Here is a 21,566-nt window from a genome sequence, read left to right as displayed (position 1 = left end):
ACAAAATGGCCGAACAGAATAACAATACTGTGAATGCTTCCAGCATTCACACTAATAAAAACTAGGAAAAAATCCACACAATAACAGTAGTGCCCGGGCTTCGCCCGGGCACTGGTCCCTGCAGCTATTTCATAGCTGTTGGGACCAGTGCCCGGTGCGATTGCCCGTGGCCCTAATTAGTATTAAGAGTAGATTCTCTAAAGAAGCAGAATAGGGAAATATAATTGACACAAGGAGAAGTGGTGGGATTTAATAAGCTTCGGCTGTTTCCCATTCCTTTTGAACACACAGTTGATAATTACGTTTTTTTTTGTTTTGTTTTTGTATGTTGTTGTTTTGTATTGGTTGTTTTTTTTTCTTCTTTTATTACTGTGCTCTTGCATTCATTCATTCACTCATTCATTTATTTAAACTCTGACTGTAACCCATACAGCCACGCTGCTTCTCAGGTGTGTTGGTATTGGATCAGCTTGGCCTCACTCACTGGAGAGTCCTCCTACATGTTTGATGAGCTGAAGAGCAGCAGCAGCAGCAGCAGCAGCAGCAGCAGCAGCAGCAGCAGCAGCAGCAGCAGCAGCAGCAGCAGCAGCAGCAGCAGCAGCAGCAGCAGCAGCAGCAGCAGCAGCAGCCTGTTGTTGTGCTCCTACACTACACTGAATATGAGCTGTCTGCCCTCCTTCCACTTGAATCCTCATTCAAATATCAAAAGCGACAGCCCTAATGAACGTATTGTTCCTACCAGGGCCGGCTCTACGCAGGGGCAAGAGGGGGCAGCGCCCCCTCAAATAAATGTCTTGCCCCCTCAAATTCAAATTTTAGAAGTTGAGAAAGCAGATTTTAATATACTCAAAAAATGTGTATAGACCTTTTCAGAGAGTATAAACAAAGACAGGTGTGGCTCATTAGAAAACGCTCTGGTACACTAAATGGAATGGAGCCTTAATTAGTATTCTTGGTAACACCTGTATTTGTTTATACTCTCTGAAAAGGTCTATATTACAAGTTGACAAAATGATCTGCAGTAGCACAAAAATCAGCCGAAAAAGGGACACTGTTCTTTTCTAAAATGTTCTGCTCTTTTTTTTTTGTATTCATAACCTTTCAGTTTTGTAAATCTTGACCATAGTAGACCCCCCCCCCTCCTCTTCTCAGAGTACACCAGAACACTTCAGGGGGACAGGGGTTTAGCTACTCACCTTTTTCACCCCTCTGGGTTTGCAATGCATCTTCAGGTATATGCACCCCTAACCCCCCATATAATGTGGCTCTTTGCATTACGACAATAACAAATTTGGGCTCCAAGACCCTGGTTGGCCCCCCCAGCCCCTAGTTGGACAGGTCTGAAGGTAGAGACCTGACAAAGTGCAATCCACTTCTCCAGGTTGGGGTTGGACACATAGTCAACAACCCAATTCAATAAAGTTACTATCAGCACGGAGAAAAGAAAGTGCTGGAGCATGATGTGTTCACATGATGCCCCCTTCACATTTCTGACTGCCCCCTCATATGTGCTGCCTAGAACCGGCCCTGGTTCCTACTGTTTATTTTGTGGAGTGAATCAGTCCAGATACACTTTGTTGATTCAGCCTTGTTCCTGTATTGTAGCTCATATCTCACTGGAACCTGAGGCTGAAAAGCTCCTTGGTTTGTTTTGTGTTTTTTTGTGTTTTTTTAATCAGTTTGAATATGCACTTGATATGTAATTGTGGAGTTGCTGTTGTCATTGCACATGCTTTCATTTTTATTTGGTGTGAAGCATCAGTGAGGAGGAGCTGGATACTGACAGTCAAGTATGTCCTGTGTTCAAGTCTAAATTGATTTGTGGAAGAAGAAAAAAAACAAACAAACAGTGAAAATAATAACGATCAGATACCGCTGGAATATCCTCACACCAAACCCGTCTGTGAGCCGCCAGACGCTCCCGTCACCAGGATGTGTCTAATTGCATCTGCCGAGGTGCGAAAGCGCTCGGAGAAGCTTTAATTACACCTATCTCACCCACACGTTTGGTCTGTCGCACGCTCACGCCCGCGACTGCACGTGCGACAGCTGAAATCATTAAACACGTCGGGAGGAGAGAGACGGCAGAGCTGAACGAGTGTGACTGAGAACTGGGAATTAGGAAGTGGGAGGTCTAAGAAGTGCTCAAAACGTGGATCTCATTGTCATTAAGACGGGGGATTGTGAAGTGATGGGCTGCTTATCTCCCAATTGTCCTTCAACTGTGTGTGTGTGTGTGTGTGTGTGTGTGTGTGTGTGATGTGAAATAATGCAGCTCAGAGAAGCGCTTAATGAAGTGCTGCACTGAGAGCAGTTGGGCGAATTGCCGATGATCACCAGCAGCTCACTAAATTGAAAACATCCTTATAGCGAAATCTCACATAATCTCTCCCATTGTTTTCCACCATTTTTTTTTAACTAAGTTTTTTATTTCAGTTTCATTCAAAATCAGACATACAGAATCATATTCATCATGTTATCTGCTGTTTTCCTAAATGTTCAATACAATGTAGTGCTGATAGGGACATGATAACAAAGGAAACCAAGACTGTAATTTTTACTTTATCTTTATAAATTAAAAATAAAACAAAATTATTGTCAGATTAATAATATGGGATGGATTCTCTCCTGTAGCATACCCCTGGCAGGGCTCCACCTTTCAATGAATATGTCTTTTTGAAGTAATAGTAGCCTATTTGTAGAGGATATTTTTTGGCCTTTTGCTGACAGACCTACAGTAGTAGAGCCGTCGTTGGGTCCATTGTAATATTTCCACCAAATACTTCATTAAAGGGACAACGAGGAGTTTTGGAAAAGTGAAGTGTTTTCACACTACATTTATGAGCCTCCGCACCGTGAAATTCTTTGACCGGCGCAAGACAGACTCATGTTTTCATTCATCAAGAATTAAAGTCAGAGGTTGGAAGACGATCACATACCGTCGTAGTTCCCACCATAAACGGAGATTCGGCGGCGTTATTCTCATGACAAAGGTAACGAACCTACTGCTATGACTATAGGGATTATGGCAATGGGCCAATTTGCCAAAATGTTGAACTATCCCTTTATAATTGGTAATAATAATGTTGTATTTACTCAGCTGACTGCTAAGATATGACAACAGCATCTTTAAAGCAGAAGTAAGCGATCCGGTGGTTTTGTCTAACTTCCTGTCAGCCGATGGAGTTAGCAGCCCCCGTCCTCGTCCCTACGTCACCACATTCAGGCGCATCCCTTGGCTGCACACACAGAGAGGACTGCCCCTTTATGCCGTTCTCTCTCCTCATTGGATAAAGGTTGTAGGATACAAGGAAAGTTTTCTCCTGGGCTCAGAGCAGAGCAGAGTGACTGACAGACCCGTGTTTCAGACCAAACACTCTATACAAGTGATTGCTGTCGGAAGATACAACTATTTAAGACTTATATTAACACAAACATTCACCTTACTTCTGCTTTAAGTAAAAGCAGTTATTCCTTGCTCAGCTCTGACCTGTGTACTTGTTGTAGGTGTTTACATGAAGTTATTATTCACATGTCCAGTCGCCTCAAACTCAGTTAAATAAGCTAATAAGCGACTGGGGTCTGATGTGCTCCGCCTGTAGGAACAGTCTCTCACCTGGTAAACTTTGTGACCCTTTGCTGCATGTCATTCACACTCCATCTACAACCTTCCCTTCTTCCTCCACTTTGATAAAATCGTGTCCTCCAACTAATTCAACCATGTGTTTTTTTTTTTTCTCCTGCAGCGTGAACTTCAAGGAGCCGCAGGCGGTGCGAGCGCTGACCTGCACCCTGCTGAAGGAGGACTTCGGTCTGACCATCCAGATCCCTCTGGAGCGCCTCATCCCCACCGTCCCCCTGCGCCTCAACTACATCCACTGGGTGGAGGACCTGACCGACGGGCAGAAGCAGCTGCGCAGGGGCATCGACATCGGTACTGACGCTGTGCTACGTTACAGTTTGTAGTTTGTTATTATCACATCACATCATCATGTGGAGGTCCAGGTCTCAGCCATGTCCATGTCATTTCCATGTCCATCTTGTGTTGTGTTGAAGTTGGCTAGTCAAGTTTCTGTCTGCTTTTACAAGTTTTTTTTCTCCATTGATTTACATGTAGATTTGTCCCTCAGTTATTTTTAAATCTGAGCCTAAACTTCTGCTTTATCAAACTGTGTCCAGAGAGTGCTACAGCAGTTTATCATTGATTTATAATGGAAACTTACGAAAAAGTATGAAAACGAATGCAGTAGTAGAACCGAAGACGTAATCTTGTGTTTTGTTCCTTATGTATGAATGAATGAATGAATGAATATTTTATTTTCGTGTCATGCCACCACTGTGGCCCATCCCATACGAGATTACAAGACACAATAACAAATACAAAAAACAAAAACTAGACAGTCCTTCCTGTTGGTGTTACCTGCCACACAGTTGTGACATAAATAAACAAATTCAGATTACTTTCAGTACTCAACTATATGTTGCTCTTTGTCTCGTTGCCAAAGCCTTTTCAAGAAATAAAGAAAATGCAAAAATATTCAGATGAAAAAGATGTTTTAACTTCTCAGCATCGTCTAACCACATAAATTCGTTATTTGGATCTACTTTACTAAACAATTTTTGTCTTATAGAGTCACAGAAAGGACAGTAGAACACAAAATGAACTTCATTCTCCACCTCTTGGATGTCACATAAATTACAAATCCTATCGTCTTCTGCTGTGCCGACATATCTGCCTGTCTCCATATGAAGACCAAGAATACCAGCTCTCATAGAGCACACAGGGATCTTTTCTTTTTTGACAAATTATACAAAACATAGTTTTCTGGGCCAAATACCTGTTTTATTTCACAGTAAGTATGCAGTTTTGGTTTACCCCAAGTATCTAATGCCCATCTATCTTTACTTTGTTGAAAAATAATTTCTTTCAATACATTAATCTCAACTTTCTCTTTGTTATAATAATGGTCTTCATATGTGTCCCACTCAAAGATTTTTCTTGCAATCCTGTTACGATTTAATCCTAGCATCCTATTCCATAAACGCACCATATATACACTCCACACTCCTTATCTAAACCTTATCTAAAACCTTTAAGCACTACAGCTCTCTGTCTGTTTTACCACCACTCACCTATAATTAAACGTCTGTCCTCAAACATAAAAGAGCACAGACAGTTTTTAATGGAGACGCTGCACTATTGATTTGTTTTGGTTTGTTTGGACCGCTGCTGCAGGAGGAAGATCAAGATCTCAGGCACAAACTGAAGCTGAATAAATTAAAGACCGGGTGCTCAGTTATAGGTTGGATCAGGTCGACGCTTCAGAGTGTGGAGAATAAAATAAAAAAAAGAATCTAGAAAACATGTTGATTGTTCACAGAGAGGATTTGAATAGGAGCCTCCTGTTCTTGTTTAGTCTTGACGTCGTTACCAGCAGCAATATTTCAAGTATCTATTAATATATGGCCAATTATTAAATGTTTGCAATATTCAGGTCATAAATTGTCATCCATACCAAATGTTTATGTCTATTTTAGTCGTTTTTTTGTTTTATTTTGTTGTTTTTTTTAATACAAATGACACGCTAACGTTTAAATTCCTACCAATTCAATGTTACGTTAGTTAAATGGACCAGTATCTGAGCATTTACCTTTATTTTGGTGCAACATCTGCCGATACGGTTCTGACATAATCTTTTCTAGAGAGTAACGGTATTTAGGAATCTTTACGATTAATTAATTGTGGCGTTTAATACCGCGATTAATTGTGAAAACAAGTAATCATGACATCCCTAGTTTTGGTTTGTTTGGACCGCTGCTGCAGGAGGAAGAATTTGATCTCAGGCACAAACTGAAGCTGAATAAATTAAAGACCGGTTGCTCAGTTATAGGTTGGATCAGGTCGACGCTTCAGAGTGTGGAAAATAAAATAAAGAAGAATCTAGAAAACATGTCGAGTCTTCACAGAGAGGATTTGAATAGAAGCCTCCTGTTCTTGTTCAGTCTTGACGTCGTTACCAGCAGCAATATTTCAAGTATCTATTAATATATGGCCAATTATTAAATGTTTGCAATATTCAGGTCATAAATTGTCATCCATACCAAATGTTTATGTCTATTTTAGTCGTTTTTTGTTTTATTTTGTTGTTTTTTTTAATACAAATGACACGCTAACGTTTAAATTCCTACCAATTCAATGTTACGTTAGTTAAATGGACGTTGGATTATAAAAATGCATCTTATTTTGGGTCTTTCTCTTCGCGTCACATGATCCTGTTTTGAGTCCAATGACCATCAGCACAGAGTAAAATCTCAAGCCCCACCGGGACTTCTTCAGGGCCGATCCGAGTACCTACCCCCAGGCAGGGACTCCGTTCGGCCCCGTAAAGGTTCCTGCAGTGGAGACAAACACCAACGGGGCTGAACCCGGAAAATTACCCCCAAGTTCCTGCAGTGGAAACGCGCCTATAGCAGTAGGTTTGTTACCATTAATTGTCGATGCATCAGCGGTTTTGCATGAATTTCCCTTGAAAACAACTCATAGCGTGGTAAATGTCCAGGTCACAGCTTGTCCACCAGAGCTACAATATGTTTATTAATCAGTCCAACTTCAATAAATTGTGGGGGAAAAAAAAAACAATATAAGAAGAACTCCTCCTAAATAATAATAGCAACCCTGCAGAGTCCACACAGGCTGTCTTGTCAGTTGGAGCTTCCAGCTGGTGCTCGTGGCTCCAGTCACCCCCAGTGTCCCCAGTGAGACCCACATCCACATGTCACAGCCTGTTTGCTGTTCTGTCATAGAAAGACAGGTGTGTGTGTGTGTGTGTGTGTGTGTGTGTGTGTGTGTGTGTGTGTGTGTGGGGTCAGTGATTGGTGGGAGCAGACTGAAGCCGTCTGCTCCCTGATGGATCACCACTGGGCCTTTCCCTCCATCAGCGGATCAGCTCCTCCGTCTGAATTATGCAGCTCAGCTTCCTGTTAGAAGTGAATGATTTAATAAACGCTGGTGAACCTGACACACATCGACCATTACGGCCGCCGGCCTGAGGATGATGCTCCAGAGAGGCACCGTGACACGTTCAGGGACAGCCACTATGAAGCCTTTGCTTCATACAATTTCCTCTAAAGAGCCCCCCCGCCCCCCCCTGAACATTTCTGTTCCATCACTCAGTCGTTTCCATTCATCATCATGAATTTATACCTTGTTGTCATGCTTCCAGCAGTGTTTGTGATGTGTGTGTGTGTGTGTGTTTATTTGTTTATTTTCACATATCAAAGTTAAAAAAGATATAACATATAAAATCCAAAACAATGTGAAGGAGAGATGCCAAAAAACCCTCCAGGGGCTTGTAGGGCGGCATTCTCCGACTACAGCTCTAAGCTAATGAGCATAGCTACATTTGTGAGGTACAAAAGTCGTTCATACATGATAAATACAAACATGGTTTAACATGATTTAACATTGTACAATGCAATACAAAAAGCTTGATAAACATATGATAAGAAATATAAAATAATCCCAGTTTAGATAGGCAGACCATGTGGAAAGTATTGGCTGATTAGCAGGAGAGACTTTAGTGCTCTCCTAAATTGTTGTAAAGATAAATCAAAAAAATGTACAGGTAATAAATTCCATATTCTTGGTCCACGATAAAGTATACACGGTGTGTGTGTGTGTGTGTTTCCTCAGGCACCGGGGCGTCCTGTATCTACCCGTTGCTGGGAGCAACAATGAACGGCTGGTTTTTCCTCGCCACAGAGGTGGACGACATCTGTTTCGACTACGCCACCAAAAACGTGGAGCAGAACAACCTCTCTGAGCTCATCAAAGGTAAAACACGCTCCTCTCATCCTGAGACACGTCACATTCAAACTGTAAATACCATCAGGACAGGTTTTCCTGGCCTGCAGCCTCTGTGGCTACAAGTGGGAACTACAGTAACTGGTAACTAGAAAATTTCCTCTCGGGAAATTTTGAATGGGCCACGGGAGCTACTGCCGGTTTTGCCATCTCTGTCAACATGGGAATCAAACCCACGATCTTAAGGTCAAGACAGAGCTGATCAGACAGACACATGATCATCTTTCTATAAGCACTGATATGGAGGAGCTGTAACCACATTAGGTTAACTGTGTGTGTGTGTGTGTGTGTAGGTGTGTGTGTGTGTGTGTGTGTGTGTGTGTGTGTGTAACTGTAATCACATGAAGCTGGCTCTAGAGTCTGTGTGTGTGTGTGTGTGTGTGTGTGTGTGTGTGTGTGTGTGTGTAACTGTAATCACATGAAGCTGGCTCTAGAGTCTGTGTGTGTGTGTGTGTGTGTGTGTGTGTGTGTGTGTGTGTGTGTGTGTGTGTGTGTGTGTGTGTGTGTGTGTGTGTGTGTGTGTGTGTGTGTGTGTGTGTGTGTGTGTGTGTGTGTGTGTGTGTGTGTGTGTGTGTGTGTGTGTGTGTGTGTGTGTGTGTGTGTGTGTGTGTGTGTGTGTGTGTGTGTGTGTGTGTAACTGTAATCACATGAAGCTGGCTCTAGAGTCTGTGTGTGTGTGTGTGTGTGTGTGTGACTGACTTGACACATAGTTAGTTAGTAGCTGCATCCTGTGTCAGTCTGATTTAGCTGTGTCTGTGTTTATAAACATTTAAACGAGCGCCAGGTGGATTGTTTATGAAGTTAACGAGCCCTGGCCTGAGGATCAAAGAGGTTACCACGGCGATAGGGGCCCCCGCAGGCTGAGACAGACAGAAACGTGGAGAAAAACAGCCATTTTCTGCCTCTAAACCGGCCTCACAATTAGGCTTAGCACGACAAAACGGTAACTCCTATCAGAACAAAACACAGATCAACGTTGCTCTAAGGACTTACTGAAAATTTCGGTACGATTTGGTGTTTCTACAGTAAATATTTTGGCGACGCTGGCAGTTTTAAAACATCAGGCCGTTCTGCTCCTCTCAGAAAATATTTGTATTGGACTCAATGAGGAGCAGGGACAGACGTGGCCGCACTCAGAGGCTGATTCTGTAAGTTCTGTAAGTCTCTCTGATATTTTGAGCACATGACATGAGAGATAACAAGTTTGTCTTACAAATTCTGAAAAAATTATGTCTGTAGAGTGTAAATTGTGGCCGTGGTGGCAATTTATCCAGAAAAAATACAGAATGTTTCTTCACTCTCTCCCACTCTAACCGATGATGTCACGCACTCTGACACGAACATTCCATGCAATACACACCCATTATAAACTCATAATTTCTCCAAAAATGATCATGGTCATTGATCAGGGATTGATCAAAAACTATATGACCTATCAAAACGTGGAGTAATACGACAATACACAAGACTTGTGTCTACTGTTTAAAGTTTAAATGGAGTCTCTAGGTGAAAGTATGCCTGAGCAGTAGACTTTTGTTAAACTCCAATGATTGGTCTTTTTCGGTCTTTTTTTTTCGCCCGTCCCATTGACTTACATGCAAAATTTTTGCGCAGTTTTTCGCGACTACGTCGCGAAAAATTCGTAAACTGTTGAGAAAAGTAATAGCACAGCGATCCCGACCAGGACGCACGTAGCGCATCGAAAATCGGCCGGAAGTGGAAAAATAACTAGAAAAAGCATTTCCAAGAATGGAAATGGTGTGACTGCTGACAGCAACTGAACGCTGTTGCAGAATTAGCAAATAGTGCAAGCTGTGATCACCATACAAATGTTTGACCAAGGTCAGAATCGAACCCACATCCTCATGGTCATTAGACTTCCACTCTGCCTCTAGGCCACAGTGCACACATAGTTGCAGAGACTGTTGTCTGTTAATGATCTGCACACTGTCAACATCAAGAAAGCTTGAGAGTCAAGCTTGAATGACTTAGAATGAAAATGTCTGTGAATTTCAGGCTGAGCACTAACCATATGGCCACAGAGAACCTGAGTTACAATGAGCTTTATACTATGAGGAATCAAAGACTGTCCAATGACAGCTGAATAATTGGAATCAAAAGTCAAGCAATGAAGTGAAAAGACTGAGGCAGGAATTGAACCCATGACCATATGATCACTAAACCTTTACTCTGCCACTCGGCTACAGAGAGCACACTGCTTTCAAGACTGTTGTCATTCATTCTAATGTGATGATGTGCTGCAAACTGGTACGAGTAATCAAGAAGATAACAAACACCTGTAACCAATTGAAGGCGGGGGAGGAGAGCAGAATTCAACATAACATAACAAGAGTTCTTCCCTTGGATTCGAACCAGTGACCTTAGGGTTGGCAGGCAGTTACCCTACCCCCTACACTACAGTGGAGTTGTGAAGAAGAGAGGTTGAGACTTTGATGAATGTGAGATTTTTTGTGAAAAAGTTAAATATTTGAAAAAGTATAAATAGTTAAAAAGAGAAAAGTAATGCCGATAAAGTTCAAAAAAAGCTGCACGTTTTGATATATGAATTGTTGAAATAGCACAAAGTATGAAGGACTAGAAGAAGACCGTAAAAAGGCGGAAGAAAATGGCCAAACAGAAGAACAATAGTGTGACTGCTTCAGCAGTCACACTAATAATAAGAAGAAAAAATCCACACAATAACAGTAGTGCCCGGGCTTCGCCCGGGCACTGGTCCCTGCAGCTATTTCATAGCTGTTGGGACCAGTGCCCGGTGCGATTGCCCGTGGCCCTAATTAAAGCTGCATCGTTATAATCAAAATATGCAATATGGCCAAGTGCAATATCCTAATTGCAGGGGCAGCAATTTAGTTTTTGATGAAAAGAAAATGGTGCCACTCACAACTAGGGATGCACCGATCCAGTGTTGATACCGATACCTGGGCTTAGTGCATCGCCCGATACCCAATACAGATCCCATACCACTGTTGAATTAATAAACTGTACATCTTGCCATGTGGAAGACAGTGAAGGCATCAGACTGGACTTAAAGGGATGCTTCACCCAAAATTTCCTACTCACTGTCATGCCAAGGAAGGGTTTGGAGAACTGTCAGAGTTCTCAAAACGCTTTTGGACTTCCGGGGGGGTCCAGCTGGCAGCAGATTTTCATTTTCTATGAAACTCCAAAAGCGTTTTGAGAACTCCTCAGAAAGTTCTCCAAACGCTTCCTTGGCATGACAGTGAGTAGGAAATTGGTGAACTATCGAAAAAAAAAGTCAGAGGTTGGAAGACGATCACATACCGTCGTAGTTTCGACCATAAACGGCGATTCGGTGGCGTTATTCTCATGACTCGCCACGAAACCGAAAGTAAAGAAACGCTGGTCGGCTCGACCAGCATTTCCACCACCACTAATAATAACAAAATAACCATAGAGACAAAACCATATATTTATCTAAAATGGACCATTAACAAGTGGTAACGTAGATTCATCCACATTAACGTGAGACTTTTAAATAACCAAATAGAAACTCCTCGTTGTCCCTTTAAACATTACTTTTGTAAAACGTTGTTGCTCTGTGTTGTGAACAGATCGGCGTCATGGATCAGACCCGTTATCTGATACCCGATGTAGCTATTTAGTCACTTAATATCTGATCGGTGCATCCCTAGTCACAACGTGTGTGTTTTGTTGTATTACTACAGAGAGGCCGACCAATCATATTCTCAGGACGGGTTTGTTTGGTACAAGACCCAACAGAAACACACAAAATGAATCGCTTTATGTGTTTTTGAGTAAAAATAAAAAGCAAAACTTCAATCACAATATTTCATCAACACCTAATCTCATTGTTTTTGTCACTTCTCCAGTTGTCAAAGTTCCTCAGAAGACGTTACTGATGGACGCCTTGAAAGAAGAGACGGAGATCATCTACGACTTCTGCATGTGTAACCCTCCGTTCTTCGCCAACCAGCTGGAGGCCAAGGTGAGCGTCAGGATAATTCACCGTGTCGTTCTGTCTGAGTGCTGAACATTTAACCGGAGAAGGTCGGACCTCTCTAATGAAGAGTAAACGCTGCACTTGTTCTCTGACCCGAGCAGCTCCGACATGAAACGCTGTTTGTTTACACGATAGTAACGGGCCTCTAATAGGATTGAATCCTAATCCCGGTCTGTCTTGTTGCTCTCTGCAGGGGGTGAACTCCAGGAACTCGCGCCGGCCCCCTCCCAGCTCGGTGAACACCGGCGGGGTGACGGAGATCATGGCCGAGGGCGGCGAGCTGGAGTTCGTCAAGAGGATCATTCACGATAGTCTGCAGCTCAAGAAACGACTACGGTGAGGAAAAGATAAAGAGCAGAACGAACAGTCAATGATACAACACATATTAACACTTTAATAATTTGTAATGTCCTCTATACCAGCGGTTCTCCACTAGTCTCACTCTGGGCTCCACATTCTCCCATGGTCATTAAGTCGCGACCCACTTTTATAGAATTCAAACCAAGAATTTTTTTTTAAGCCTTTAAAAACTCATGTTGCTCTTTATTGAGCAAAGTGCATTTCAGAGCACATGAATGAAACTGAGGAGTTACCATGACAACTGCATGTACGGAAGTGAATAAAAAAATATCAAACTGCACAAAATGGAGACCAACAAAACAATATATTTGACTTCTAATGCATCTCTGCATTCAGAGCATGTTCACTAAAGTGAATAAATATCAAATTGCACAAAATAAAGACCCACAAAACAAAACAAGATTCACTGCATTCAGGCCACATTAATAAGAAACTGATATCTTTGCATTCAGAGCAAATAATAAGAAACTGAGGAGGAGCATTACAACTGCATGTGTTCACGTGTCTCGTGTGCCTTTCAAAATAAGTTATTTTTCAAAATAAAAGACATGTCCAACATCAGATTGTGCATTAAATATTATTTACTTTTTTGACCAGCTGTCCGCGACCCATCCAGAACGGGTCTAGACCCACTTTTGGGTCCCGACCCACCAGTTGAGAACCACTGACCTAAAGAACTTAAATGCACCATTTTAACCCTTTGATGCATAAAGCAGCAGACTCGTGCGTTGCTGCTGCTTCCTGTGGTCTGGAGGTTTGGCATTTCTCCCTGATACCAGCAACATTTCTACACAACTGACACTTTTTAGTTTAGTTTTAGTTTTAGTAACTGGGCTTTGTGAGATCGCGTGAAGAGATCTGTGCTGATGCTGATGCTGATGCTGATGCTGATGCTGATGCTGATGCTGTGGCCACCAGGTGGTCACAGCTGCATGGTCACCGGTGCTGGCTGTGATTATGCTACGTGAATAATTTAACAGAGAGAGGGCAGCTCTTCACCTGTGAGCTCTCTCTCTCTCTCCTTCTCCCTTTGCTGCTGAACGTACACACACACACACACACACACACACACACGCACACACACACACACAGCAGGTGGTGTGATCCAGTAACCATTTCTTCTCTGAACCAAGTCGTCTGTCTCGATCCTCTGTGACCGTGGCTTGGTGCTCTTTTTACACTATCCAGTTCTTTCCACTCAAGATACAAACACACATGCACCCTCACACACTCACCTATAAAAAGGAAAGAAAAGCCGAAGACAATTAGATGTTGGGTCTAAAAGAGGAACTCTGCTATATTTTTACCTTAATTAAAGAGCTTTGGAGTAATTGTGATGGTTAAATCAATGACTTGTAACTTATTCCAGGGAGAATGGAGGCTCTCTGTCTTCCTCTTAGCGTCTCTTGGCTGAAAACAAGATCAGAGCCTCCGACCCGGTGTCCCAGCTCTCGTCTCAGCGGCACCGCCACATAAAAACGTGCCCTGCAACCTGTAATCTCTTGTTTATGACGGATAAGGCTACACAAATATACACATTATAACATTGTATATGATAAATACCGTTATCCACCGCTCCATGGATTCATTTCTCGCTGGCTTCATTAAAATCAAATGCACATGACCGACAGGAGGGTTAACGGTGGAAAAGTGACCAGACTTGCATAGTTCCCCTTTAAAACTTAAATTATTTGCGATATTGTCATTTGCTACAGGGTGGATTTGATATCACCAATCACTAACTTTTAAAGGGGATTATTATGGAAATATCACTGTTTGAAGGCTCTTTAACATATATATCTGGGTGTTTGTTTTGCCTTCCAGACCCCAAAATGTGAGAATTGACAAAAAAAATCTGTAATCCCTAGGTTGAAATCCATGTGGTTTTACCAAGGGGGCAGTTGTCGGTCTGAGAAGTGAAGTCACTTCCGCGTTTAAAAAACTGCAATCCCCTCTTCTTCCTCTGGGGGCTGGTGTCAGAAAGCAGCATTCCCCATAGACCCCCATGTTAAAATCACCGACTTTACATCCTCAATAAACATGTTAAAAGCCTGGTGTCAGCACGTTTTTGGTCTCAATCGATAGTTTCTATCCCCGCACACACTCTGAGGGGGGGGGGGGATTTTTTTTAACTCTACCGTTTTACTGTTATTAGGTTAAAACTCTGGCCAATTAGGGCGCGGAAACGTTGAGTGACAGGTCCGAGCAGCTCCGTGGACAGCTGCTTCGAGGCCAGTGGGCGGGTTTTCGGCCGGCCAATCCAACATGGCGCTGTTCAGGCCGCCATATTGGAGTCACAAAAACGACTCCCCACAACCAATGGGGGACGTCACGGACGCTACGTCCATTCTTTTTACAGTCTATGGGTTTTACGAGCTGTTCCCTCAGTTATCTTCCAGTGATGTAACTAGGTTTTGAATTTGCATAACCCCACCCCGACCTGGGACCGGTAGAAGGGGCGGGGCAAACAGTGGTTAATTTGCATTTAAAGGAACAGGCTCTGAAACCAGCTGTTCTGAACAGGGCTGTTTAGAGAGGATGAAAAGAGCTGTGATGTTTGATCCTTTGGGTATTCTAATCAAAGCATGTCACAGACCTGTCTTTAAGACACATGGGAACTATTTTAATTTGTGGAAAGAGGGCATCATATGTCTCCTTTAAACCCTCCTAAAACATGATTTTTCTGTCTAGTTGCAACCAGATCTAAAGCAGCAGCAGAGAGGGGGAGTGGGCAGATGGGGTCGCCGCTGCACAGTGATGGAGTCGTCATCCACAGTCGGTTTAAATGATTCTGGCACACGCTCGCCCTGTGCTGTGCTGTGCTGTGTCCGGGAGCCCACAGGGAGCAGCTGTGTTTGGGTGGATTGGTAACGGTGGTGGTGGTGGCTTCACTTTACCCTCCCCCGTTGCCATGGCTGTCACCGGGGCAGCGGAGTGAGACACGGGTGGAGGGAGCTGCAGAGTGGTGCTATTAAAACTGATTAGACACGCCACACCTGCCTGGCCTCCTACTGTGTGTGTGTGTGTGTGTGTGTGTGCAGTGCCTCAGAGCCTGATGTTAACAGCTGTCTGCTCCCATGAGGCTCGGCTCCACTCGAGCAGCGAGGAAGTGAAAGTGAAAACGAACCCACGAGTCCCACTGAACGGTTTTGAGGTTCAGACCGAACCAACCGCGGCCGACTGTCTGTCACTCCCAAAAGCATTCTGGGATGCTGGGACACCGGAGTCACCAGGTGCCCATGGAAACCAGAAGTGCCGGCGTCTCTGATTGGTCCTTTGAGACGCTCCACCGCTACACCTCGCTCCTCCTTCACCTTTCTTTCCACTCAGGTGTGATTACGGTGGTGGTGGTGCAGGGCGCAGCACAGCAGCACTCTGCATCCATCATGCCCTTCATATGAGGATTACAACCTCTGGAAATACGATTAATCACAAGTCTGTGTTTCAGAAACACGAGGAGGGAGGAGTGAGAGTGGATGTGAAGGCAGCTGCACCTTCTGAGGTGTTTGGAAAGAAAGAGGGAAGGGGGGTAAAAACTCTTTGCTCTTCTTACTGTGGGGAACATCTGTGGATATTAGAGCTGTTCAATATTTCATTGTGGCAACTGAAGCTGACGGGCTGCTCACCCCTCCCCCCCCCCCCTCTACACCTCCACCCCTCTGGGCATCTTCAAACCTCCCAGACCTGATTAGGTTTCTTACTGTCAGTCAGGAGTAGAACCAGTTTTTAAGAAGTAACTGTAGGTTTGGTGAGACTGCAGCTTGAACCTGACACCAAGCTGGCACATGGATGTGTACCCGACCCGGTTGTCAGTAATAGACCTTTTCCAGTAATTATTGTTGTACAACCAAAAGTGTCCTTTTTTTTTCTTTTTTTTTGCATCCTTGAATGAATGAATGAATGAATGTTTATTTCGATCACAGCATCAAAATTTCAACAAAACAAATTCAAGGTAGTAATAAGTACTATATAGCTGGTGGAAAAGGGTTGCGGCTGAAGCAAAGCTCATAGCTGCCGCACCCTCGTTTCTCATTTCATTATAAAAACCATAAGCAGTCTGATCAGAATGGCACATATACACATACACACATACATACATACACATTTCCTAGGTGACATTACACATCCCATATCAATCCTCAACTACAAACATACGCTAAAAAACAGTCAGAAACAAACAAACAAGAAAACTTCATGTTTGTTGCAAAATTAAGTTAATTATTTCCCTTTGTTGCTCTCAACACTTTTCAAAAATATTATTTTTAAACATTGTTTTTAAATGGGCAACATTTTTACTATCTTTAATATCTTCTGGTATTAGCTATTCCAAAGTTTCACTCCACAGACAGATATGCACAGACTTTTCAACGTGGTACGAGCAAAAGGTTGCTTTAACTTCCCTCTCCCTCTTAGGTTGTACCCTCCCTCTCTTTCCACAAACATTTTTTGGATTTTTCCTGGAAGTAGATTGTGCTTTGCTTTATACAAAAATTATACAAAAATAAACAGTGTTTAGCTTTGATAGTGTCTATAAATATCACTAGTAGTAGTAGTAGTAGTAGTAGTAGTAGTAGTTTGTTAATTCGATCTTGTGCATAAATCGTTTACAGTCGAGCATCAATCACAATCAGTCAGCCTTCCATAACACATTCCTTAGTTCAACTAGTTCATAAATAGATCAAACGGTGCAGGCTGAAGCTATCCAGCTTATAAATGTCTACCCTTTAATTCATTATTTCAGTAAAACCATTAGAGCGCTTCATGGTTTCAGAGTAACAGAAAGAAGCAGGTATCCAATAATTAACAAATGAAGCCAGAAAATAAAGTAAGTAAATAAGTAACATTACATTAGGGCTGACTGATTAATCGTATTTGTGATGTGAACATACGCGATAAACACAAAAAGTTGCCTGAAATGCAGTGAGTAAGGAGAAGAGGCAGGAGAGGGTTAAATTAAGGCTGTGTTTAATTGATTGATTACTCATGTGCAATTTGTTCAATAATAGTATGCTCAATATTTTTTTTTTATATTATTCTATTCAGTGTTTGAGGGTACCTGTAAACAGTGTACCTTTTAAAGCAGAAAGACTGAGGAACTGTGCGGTTAATATGCACACTTAGGCCTATATATTTGTTTATTTATCGCAATATTGAACAGTGTCATTGCACACTTTGCTCATATCATGCAGGCCTAAATGACATTAATTTACCTTTATCTGAATGATTATTCTCCCCATTAATGTATTGACGAACCATTTGGTCAGGATGGTGTAATTCGAAGCTCAGGGTCTAAAATCCACCAAACATGATACGAAACAGAGAAAAGCAACAAAACCTCTGAGAAAGTTGAAGCATTTTTGCTCCATAGATGATTTAAATAACCAAACAGCCATCAGAAAAAACAATAAACCACCAAAAAACCACACAGAGACAGAGGAGGAGGGTCTGCAGGACCTCCACCCTCCTCCCTGTGAAAGTGTGTGGAGAGGTTTAAGCGGGTAGATTAAAGGCATAAACCCATAAAAAGTCTGGCTTCAGCTCCCACAGCTTTGTATTGATGCTCACATTTATTTATTTATTCATTATAAGTGATATTACTTTTCAGAGCTTTAGTTTTGCAGCCACTGAGTAAAACCTGATAATTAGAGTTAATTAGTGTCCAGTGGAAACAAACAGATCATGACGAGGTTTGTAGAAGTGACCGGTCTTTCTTCCAGAGTGACTCCCTGATGTGTTTATTGTTCTTCCATCTTCATCTTCCCCCGGCTGCTTATTGATCAACAGCGACCTCATCTCTTTATTGCACAGCAGAGATTATTGATCAGGCGACTTCAAAACGCCTCTTCCTCCACTGTGGACCGTACACACACACACACACACACACACACACACACACACACACACACACACACACACACACACACACACACACACACACACACACACACACACACGGATGTTTTCCTCTGTCTTGGTGCTGCTCCCTTAAGCCCACCAACCACCTCGACTCGTTTGATCTCTGCTTGGTAGTTGGTGCCCGGGCCGTCAGCCTCTAACACACTCTCTCTCTCTCACACACCCGTACACACACCCATACACACACACACACATATACACACAGACACACACACCCATACACACACACACACACACACACACACACACACACAGCTGCTTAATGTGGATGCTTCTTTGTGCAGGTGGTACAGCTGCATGTTGGGGAAGAAATGCAGCCTGGCACCTTTGAAAGAGGAGCTGAGGAAACAAGGGGTGAGTAACTAGAGAGGCAGAACAAAAGGCCAAAACACACACACACACACACACACCTGTATCCAGCAGTCTGACTGAGCATGGCGGTGCAGCAGCAGCAGTCGCAGCTAGGGATGTGAGTCTTTAGGTGGCTCACGATTCGATTCAAAATCGATTTTCGATTCAACCGATTCTTGATTTTATTTTTGCGATTTTTAGTTTGCTTTATTAACACCAGACCATGTGAAAAAGTTGAATGATGATGATGATGTCTACAGACTATTATATCAGAAGCCATATTTCCCCCCCAAAAAATGCACATCACATGTTTCAGATTTATTCAGCAGCAATATATTTGAACCATTTTAAAGTAAACTGCTACATGAAGCTGATTTTATAGGCTACTACTACTACTACTACTCTCTTTTCAAAAGCCTGGACTGAAGGATGTGAATATTTCTCTATTCGATTCAAAATCAGTTCTCATGCACATGCATATAGACATGTATCACCTGTAACAAAGGCGCTGCTAAAAAAAAGAAGAAAAAAAGACGGCACTCCGCTCTCACGCCAGCTGACCTGCAGCCTGTCTGACTCTGCAGCGCCACAGAGGAGCTGTCAGAGCTGCTGCTGCTGCTGGTCCTCTCTCTTCAGCTGCTGTTTGGCTGCACTTTGTATGAGTTTAAAAAAGTGAATATCTAACGTCACCTGAGCACCGATCAGCTGATCCAGAGCGCAGTGGATGTGGCTGCTCAGCTGGAGCGCGTGTGTGTTTAACGGCAAAAAACAGCGATCGTCCTCTCTCCTCAATAGAGGGTCGGTTGCTGATGGGCACAAGCCTCGTCACAGACATTCAATAGAGCATTTAAATCAGATCAGTTAACGTTTGTAGGCGGTTAACGAGCGTCTTTTAGCGCCATGGCGTGCTGCAGCGCTGTGTACGGCGCTGTGAGGGCGCGTATTGAGACGGAGGAAAATTAATAAAAAAATCGATTTTTGAAGATTATGAATCGATTCAGAATCTTAGAGAATAAGAATCTCGATTCTTACATGAATCAATTTTTTTCCCCACCCCTAGGCTGTGTTCGAAATCATCCACTCACTCACTCACTCCCTATCCACTACATCATGTATATGATATAGTGGACTACATCATGTACACGATGTAGGGAACGACGGGAGGAGAATTCGGACACTAGACGGTAATTTTCTGGACGTGGTTGCGTCAGCTGATGCGCCAGGTGTTGCTGTGACGGAAGCAGACGCGCCGAGAATCATGTAAATAAACCATGGATGTATGAAACAAACCGGACACATAAAAATAAAATAATAAAAACCAGACCCTTGCAGGAACATTTGAGGATGTGATTCTGTGTGGTTGTGTTACTCGGACAATAAACTGTTGAAATATCGGAAGTTTGGTTTGGTAAACTGCTGTTGTGTGTCCCGACCGTGAGCCGTTAGCGGCTCTGTGGCTATTAGCTTAGCTCGTCAGATCGTATTTACTACATATTCTACTACAGTTTTTTAATTAGATTGATTTAATGCTGCCTGTTAATGTTGGGATGCTGCTGCCCAACTCCTGCTGCTCAGACGAGGCAAACGGAGCGAAGGCAAATATGTCTGAGGAGTTTTTTTGGTAAATTGCCTAAATAAATCGTAGCTAACATGCTAATTAGCTTCCTCGTCTTCTCTGGCAAAACACGACCGCATTGCATTGTGGGATACGGGAGTAGAAAGTAGTGTACATCGCTTGTTCACTCAATTTCGTGGTGCATTGTGGGTGTTTTGTCATCCACTACATAGTGGATGAAATTAATCGCGGAGAATTCGAACAACACTACAAAATGGCGAACACACTATATAGTTAGTGAACTACATCCGTGATAGGAGAGATTTACAACACACCCCTAGTCGCAGCTCACCGGTCTGTTGGTCACACCGCTCCGTACAGGGCTTCATTCATAACGGCCCGTTAGAAATAATCTTTGCCTTCCATCTCAACACATCATCGCTCCTGTGGGGTTGAATATTGGTGTCAGCAGCAGATGGAGTGAGGTGAGGTGAGGTGAGGTGGGGTGAGGTGGGGTGAGGTGAGGTGGGGGGCTTGTGGTGGTTGCAGATACCCAGATAACTTCCAACAGATCAGCTCTTTCTCATCTGCCAGCTAAGCAGTGTCACAAATAATGAGCCATGAAGGAGCTGGTTTCTCCTTCAGCGGTGCTGGATCACGAGCATCTCTCTGCTACCCAACATGCATCAGCTTCATTAGCCGAACTAACGGCCCAGCACATGACCCCCCCTGACTGCTGCAGGCCGCTCACTTCACTCACATGCTCTCAACAGAAAGAGGGCCGGGGCGGTTGGTAGAGCAGGCGCCCCATGTGCAGCGGCTACAGTCCTCGCTGCAGCTTGTCATTTCTCCCTGCCTCCCCATTTCCTGTTTCTCTCTACTACTACACTATCGATTACATTCAAAAGCTCCAAAAATATACTACTAGATAGTTCAACATTTTGGCAAATTGGCCCACTGTCATAATCCTTATAGTCATAGCAGTAGGTTCGTTACCTTTAATTGTCGGTGCAAGCTGTTTTTAGAACGGCGGAGCAGAGCCGTGAGCTGCTCAGAGCTACGCTACGGAGGCTCATTATGGGAATTCTTGGTTTCCCTCATCAAACTCATCAAATACAAGAATCCAACAACTCCACAACGCTCTGGTGGATGAGTTGTGACCTGCACATTCACCACACTATGAGATAATAACACAACGTTACCACACAGAGTTGTTTTAGAGGGAAATTCATGCAAAACCACTGATGCGCGTTTCCGTCAGGGGCAGTTTTTCAGCAAAAAGTCTCTGCATTTCCCTCTAAAACAACTCTGTGTGGTAACGTTGTGTTATTATCTCATAGCGTGGTGAATGTGCAGGTCACAACTTGTCCACCAGAGCGTTGTGGAGTTGTTGGATTGTGTATTTGATGAGTTTGATGAGGGAAACCAAGAAACCCCATTAGCCTCCGTAGCCTAGCTCTGAGCAACTATGGGCCAGCTATCCAAAATTAGCTTGCACCGACAATTAAAGGTAATGA

The 21,566-nt window shown here is 43.1% G+C and overlaps 1 protein-coding gene across 2 annotated transcripts in view; it reads left to right on the top strand.

The window, feature by feature from the left end:
* mettl16 (methyltransferase 16, N6-methyladenosine) overlaps positions 1-21,566 on the top strand; it is a 56,025-nt gene that overhangs the window by 21,904 nt on the left and 12,555 nt on the right. For both annotated transcript variants that reach the window (XM_085796554.1, XM_085796555.1), the window contains 5 exons: positions 3,747-3,934; positions 7,694-7,834; positions 11,737-11,852; positions 12,061-12,203; positions 18,428-18,497. In XM_085796554.1, coding sequence (XP_085652680.1) covers positions 3,747-3,934; positions 7,694-7,834; positions 11,737-11,852; positions 12,061-12,203; positions 18,428-18,497 — 658 coding nt within the window. The remainder of the gene's footprint in view (positions 1-3,746; positions 3,935-7,693; positions 7,835-11,736; positions 11,853-12,060; positions 12,204-18,427; positions 18,498-21,566) is intronic.

The sequence above is a fragment of the Trachurus japonicus genome, chromosome 13, assembly GCF_045865225.1.
Source record: "Trachurus japonicus isolate A0001 chromosome 13, Traja_1.0".
Lineage (NCBI taxonomy): Eukaryota > Metazoa > Chordata > Actinopteri > Carangiformes > Carangidae > Trachurus > Trachurus japonicus.
The sequence above is the reverse complement of the archived record's forward strand: the minus strand, read 5'-3'. Positions and strand labels throughout refer to the sequence as shown.